At 59.6% G+C, this 5,971-nt stretch overlaps 1 protein-coding gene across 5 annotated transcripts in view; it reads left to right on the top strand.

The window, feature by feature from the left end:
- RXRG (retinoid X receptor, gamma) overlaps positions 1-2,927 on the top strand; it is a 141,056-nt gene extending 138,129 nt beyond the window's left edge. For 4 of the 5 annotated variants that reach the window (XM_005880492.2, XM_005880491.2, XM_014528540.1 and 1 more), the window contains one exon: positions 2,645-2,926. In XM_005880492.2, coding sequence (XP_005880554.1) covers positions 2,645-2,792 — 148 coding nt within the window. In that variant the 3' untranslated portion in view covers positions 2,793-2,926. Of the gene's footprint in view, positions 1-2,644 lie in introns of all 5 variants that reach the window. The other variant, XM_005880493.2, reaches the window with a different exon arrangement.
- Positions 2,928-5,971: the final 3,044 nt, after the last annotated feature.

Here is a 5,971-nt window from a genome sequence, read left to right as displayed (position 1 = left end):
GCAGGGGGGGGTGGCTGGACAGGAGCCCAGGCCTCCCTGGTGCCAAAGGGCTGGGATTGCCAGAGACCACATTGTCCCGCCTGCCCCGCACCCCCTGCCCGAGACGGCTCTGGTAGCCAGCAGAGGTGACCTTGGTCCTGGCTGCCCTGCTGGCCTCCAGCGAGCGCTGGTCTGGGCCGGGCTCCTTGTCTGAGAAGGACGTGGCCAGGAGCTCTCAGACCACTTGGCCGTCGCCCATACAGGTCTTCCCAGGCCATTAGACTATGTTCTCAGATATTTCCCCCAAAGCACAGCTAAGTGAACGTTCCCCTCCTCAGCCAGCTCACAGCTCAAATCTCACAGGAAACTGATAGCAAAACCTGAAAAACTGCCTTGAAGACATTAGTTTTGGTTTTAGCATTACTTTTCTAGGCTCCCAGTTCTCGCAGTGACGAGGTGAGGGCTGATTTCTGCGAAGCCATTTTCCTGGGTCCCCCGCCAGTCCCTGCCCACTGTCTGCGGGAGACTGTGAGTCGCCCCAAGCGGTGGGCCTCAGCCAGTGGGCACAGTAACGGGCATAAGGGTGGGTGAGCCAGGGCCGCAGACCTCCCAAATGCCACCGGGGAGCAAAACCCAGGCTCCATTCTTACTTTCGAATCAGTCCGCTGGGCACGACGGGGCTGTGAGAGGGGACTCTGCACACCCCACCCGGGCCCAGCTGCTTCCTTCCTGCTCCATGCACCCCAGAGCCAGAGGTGGGGCGCCGTGGGCAGCCCCCCCCTCTGGAAAGACCCCTCCCTGCACTCACTTCCATTGGTGAGAACTTGGTCACGTGGCCACCGAGTGCCACAGCCACGGAGGGAGGGCAGGGGGTTGGCAGACTCCTGGTGTCTCCTGCCGCAGGTGAGATGAAGGGCCCAACACCAGGCCTGGTGCCTGTGCCCTCAGCCCCAGGGAGGCGCGGCGTGTGGGGATTCTGCTGAATCCAGCCCTGAGGCAACCTACCCGTTCCTGAGCACACACTGTGTGCAGGCGTTGGGAGAAGCTTAGAATGGCTCTAGTCGTGTCTCTATCTTAAACCAACCAACCAAAAAACAAACAAATAAACGAACAACTACCCCCAAACCCAACAACAAAAGACAACCCCCAGAAAACCAAACCTTGCCTTTTCCTTATTATAAAAGCAGAGCAAGCTTTGGTAGGAAACAAGGAAAACGTTTGTAAAACATAAAACAGGTAGTAAAAGTTGGTTGTAAATTTTGGGGTATGTTTCCTTCCAGTCTCCTTGTGTAGACAAGAAGCATTTACAGTCTGAAGCTACACAGCCTGGCGGGCTCTCTCCCTCCCAAAGCCATTTCGGTGTTTCGTCAAGTGTTAAAAAACCACATCATCGCTTCGGACGACTTTGTAGGATTTCACGAGGCGGGCGCGGGGGAGTGTGTTCTGACTCGCTTGGCATTCCGGCTGTTTCTAATGACTGTCACTTAGAAAATGCTGCAACTTGACCGTTTTTCCCAGAAGGGGCTGCCAGGGGCCTGGGCTTGGGCAGAGCTGGGGAGTTCAGGGAGGGGTGCAGAGGCTGGGCCCCTGGTGTCCCTGGGGTGCGGACACACAAGGTGACCACCCTGAGGCTGAGCAGCTCCATCAGGGATGGCCCTGGGCTCAGCCAGGTAGGAAAGTGCTGAGGTGCCTCTGGTTTGCAGAAACGGGTGGAGGGCATCCAGGGGCGGGGAGGCCTGGCTCTCAGTGGTGCAGTGCTGCCACCCTGTGGACGCTTCAGAACAAATGCCACCGACAGACCCCTGGCTGTGACTGTGAGCCTCTTAGTTCCATGGTCCCCACCTCAGCTCCAACATCCAGGACAGACGGCAAAGGGAGCCATAGCACAGTATGCTCGGCATGTTACAGACTGTAAAACGGGCATTTCTAGAGTAAAACAGCATTTCCAGAGTTTGTCTAAGTGCACTTTATAGAGAAGCCGTGTCCTTTGCCAAATTCTGTAAAAGCCGCTGGTGCGGCCACCCGGCTCAGCCTCCCCCTTCACCCAGCCCAGTGGTCGGCAAACTGCGGCTCGCGAGCCACATGCGGCTCTTTGGCCCCTTGAGTGTGGCTCTTCCACAAAATAAATACCGACTTCTGCGCATGGGCCATGAAGTTTCAATCGCACTGTACGTGCGCGCCCGCACGTGGTATTTTGTGGAAGAGCCACACTCAAGGGGTCAAAGAGCCGCATGTGGCTCGCGAGCTGCAGTTTGCTGACCACTGATCCAGCCGCTCTTCGCCACACGCAGCACCTTTCACACGCGCTCAGACGCTGTGTGACCACACTTCGGAAGGTTTGTGTTGGCCTTGGTACAGACCTCCGTTTTTCCATGTAGAGAAGCAGCTGGTGCTGTTCTATTTTTCTATGTTGACACATTTCCTGTGGCATGAACACAGAAACATACATGTTTCCAGGATGCTAAAATTCCATTTGAACTCTTCTCATCGGACGTGTCCCCTTTAAGAATAACCTCCCCTCCAGCCTTTTCTGCCGCCCCCTGGGGTTAGGTTCTCTGGTGCCCTCATCCCTGCCAGGCTCCCTCTTCCATCACAGGTGCCCAGAGGACGGACCCTGGCCCTGCCCCTGGGCTGTGCGGGGTCCTGACCCTCCCGGTCTCCGCAGGTTCGCCAAGCTGCTGCTGCGCCTGCCCGCCCTGCGCTCCATCGGCCTGAAGTGCCTGGAGCACCTCTTCTTCTTCAAGCTCATTGGGGACACGCCCATCGACACCTTCCTGATGGAGATGCTGGAGACCCCGCTGCAGGTCACCTGAGCCCCGGCCGCGCCTCCCGCCCGGCGGAGCTCTGGGCAGGTGTGTGGGGACCCGTCCTGCCCACGTCCCTCCACGTCCCACCGACCCCTTCCTGCCCCTGGAATGTGATGTTTATAATAAAGAAACCTTTCTACACACAGGCCTTAGGAGGTGAGTTTTGAATGTCAGAGGACAGCCTTCTTGCTCTCTAAGGGGCGGGACCTTTCCGGAAGTTCTTGGAAAGCTAACCCGGCCTCTGTGCATATGAGTGTTCGCATTATTTTTCACTTCCCACGGAAAGCGAACGGACGAGTAATGACCCACACATCTGACCCCCGTGGTGCTGGAGCAATGCCCGGTTCAGGCACGGAGTGGGTGGGCCCGAGGGCAGCCCCTGCAGAGATTGGGAGGAAACCCTGTGTTTCAGAATCAGCTGGTTTTTCTGTTTGTTTTTTTCCTCCTAAGAAAAATAAGCAGACAGAGCCTGGTCCGAGGCGGGGGCATCAAGTATAAGGCCAAGCAAAGATGGTCTCTTGACGGGGAAGTGTCTTGGGCAAGACCAGAGTCCACTCACTTTAGTTTCCATTATTACCTAACCCCGCGTCACCTGCTCTTAGAGGGGAAAGAGAGAGACCCTCCCAGCCTCTCGCCCTCACAGCCCTACTGTGTGCAGACCTGTGCTCCCGGAGGGCAGGGGCCGTCGGCCTGATGTCGCAGGGGCCTCCCCCGCCCAGCTTCCGCAGGGCACCCCGCACCTGCAGGAGCCAGGGCTGGGCTCCAGTCACAGCTCCTCGGGGCACGCGGCCCTCCTGCCTCCGCAGCTGGCCAGGCGACTGAGGTGGGGTTGCGACAGCACTCTGTACACTAGGAGGGGTCACTTAAAACGTCATGTGCACAGTAAGCACTTCTTGGCCTCGGCACTCTGTTCATACGATTCAGTGAAGCACCGCACGATCTTGGATTACAGTCTAGGGGACGTCCTCCTAGCAATTTCCCTGACTTCCCTTTGTCTGCTGAGCAGTGGCTCTCACCAGGGGACAGTGCTGCTGTCCCACCTCCCGCTCCTCGAAGGTTTGGCAACATCGGAGGATACCACACTGGGCAGACGCAGGGGCAGAGGGCACGGGTGCTGCTACACGGCTATGTGTGCGACAGTCCCCACCACAGCACCCCCAGCGGCAACAGCGCCGGATGGGAGTCTGCGCACAGCTTCGCGAACGGGACAGAAAAGGAAGGGGTTCCTCTTGCTTGGGAATCTGGCTAAAGCCCCAGGTGAGGCCAGGAGGCCCCTCATGCTCCAGACAGGAACCGCCAGATGCACCCACACAGGACCCAGGGACATCACGCGTGGATTCTGTAATCGTCCCCTTCTTCACTTGCTAGCATATCCACAGAAGGCTCAGGTGTAAGGAGAGAATTGCCAAGAAGAAAGGGAACTCGGGGCAGAGCTGTGGCTTTCCCTGCCCCGGGGCCCAGGAGGAGGGAGGGAGCCCTGTCCCCCAGTCCCCAAGCCAAATGGGGCTGCGACGGAGCCGCACAGGGCTGGTAGGGGCTCCTGCGGGAAGGGGAGGCTGGTGTCTCCTGGCTGGAGGCTTCTCAGAGCCCCGAGGAGAGTGGGGGGCCTGTGGGTACAGGGCCCCATGCCCCTCCTGACCGGGATCTCTGAAGACCAGGGCCACCTTGAGGGTGAGGCGGGCAGGGAGAGGGCAGCAGTGACTGTCCCCACGCCCGCCTCATCTGGCCAGGACTGGCATCTCCTGAGGACGAAGCTTAGAATATCTGAAGGTACCGAGCCCAAGGGGATGTCCTGCCGGACCAGGGGCCAGCCCGCCGCAGTCAGGCCGGGGGTGGGACTGCTGTGCGCAGTGACTAAGGGGTCAAGCAGAGGTTGCTGTCGTATCAAACGCCAGGTGAAGGAGGGCATGCGGTGCCCACAGCGGATACCTGTGCCCTTCCCTCGGGGCCTGCATAGCTCACCTGGGCCCCTAACCAGAGCCGCCGGGTGGGGACTTGCTGTGTGAAAGGCATCGCTGGGACACCCCCCTTTCTCCCCTGGGGGAGGGAAGTCAGACCCGAAGAGGAGGAGAGGGGGGAGAAGGGGGAGAGAACTGCCCACATCCTCCCGGGGCAGGTCCCGGGCCCGGGCAGGCCCACAGGCTGAGACTTTGCAGTCGATGTGAGATGGAAGTTTGGATGTGACTGGACGTTTTCACTGGGGGCTCTGAGCTCTGCCCGGGGTCCTAGCCTCAGGGAAGGGGCGGGATACTGAGGACCAGGCGCAGAGGACACGGCCGGGAGAGAGGGAGCCCGTGCCTGTCCGTGTCCCGCGTCACATGTCCACATGCCGGTTGCACTCGTCAACGCGGCCACAGGCGCCCCCGACTGTCTCCCTCGGCACAGCCCCTCACCCTCCGAGTCACCACTGTCGCTGAACAGCCCCCCAAGGCCTCCTGCCCCAGGCAGGAGGCCTTGGGGGGCTGTTCAGTGACAGTGACTGTGTTTGTCTTCTGAGAACCCCAGGCTTTTCCGCAGGGAACCGAGCTCTCCAGGGCTGGCCCCCCCAAACTCTCCACTTCCTCTTTCTTACCCCTCCCTGGGCACGCTCACCCGCTGGCCCCGCTCTTCCTCCCCACCCTGCCCACTGCCCATGGCGTTGCTCAGCGTCCTTCCTCTCCCACCGGACGCCGTCCCTGCTCGCCCCCACGTCAGCTCAAAGCCACATCTCCGGGCTCTTCCTGATGCTCCTTCTGGGTCATTTTATCTTCATGTGGTGCCTCCATTGACAAATTATTTTCCAATGACAGCTGAGACTCAATATTGTGTTCATTTCTGGTGTACAATGTCCTGATTAGACATTTACGAACCTTACGAGGGTCCCCGGGTAAGTCGCGAGCTCCCCTGGCGCCATCCGTGTTATTAGAACGTTACTGGTCACGTCCCCAGGTGCCTCTGTTTTGAACGCCGGTTTTGCATTAGGACTAGTTGGTCATTCTGCCCACGTTACTGGTAAACCCCCTGGCAGCAGGGGTCTGTCTGCTTCTGAGTGGCCCTCCCTCGCCCCCCCCAGGCCAGGCAGGGAGACCGGCTCGCAGAGGAGGCGCTGTCGCCTGAGGAAGGAGGGACAGCAAAGCCCGTTCCAGCCTGGGAGGGCCGCTTTCACCCTCCGTGGGCACTGACAGCGCAGCGCACGGGCCAGCCCC

The sequence above is a fragment of the Myotis brandtii genome, unplaced genomic scaffold (genome assembly GCF_000412655.1).
Source record: "Myotis brandtii unplaced genomic scaffold, ASM41265v1 scaffold64, whole genome shotgun sequence".
Taxonomy (NCBI): Eukaryota; Metazoa; Chordata; class Mammalia; order Chiroptera; family Vespertilionidae; genus Myotis; species Myotis brandtii.
Note: the sequence above shows the minus strand (reverse complement) of the source record. Positions and strands in the feature narration are given on the sequence as shown.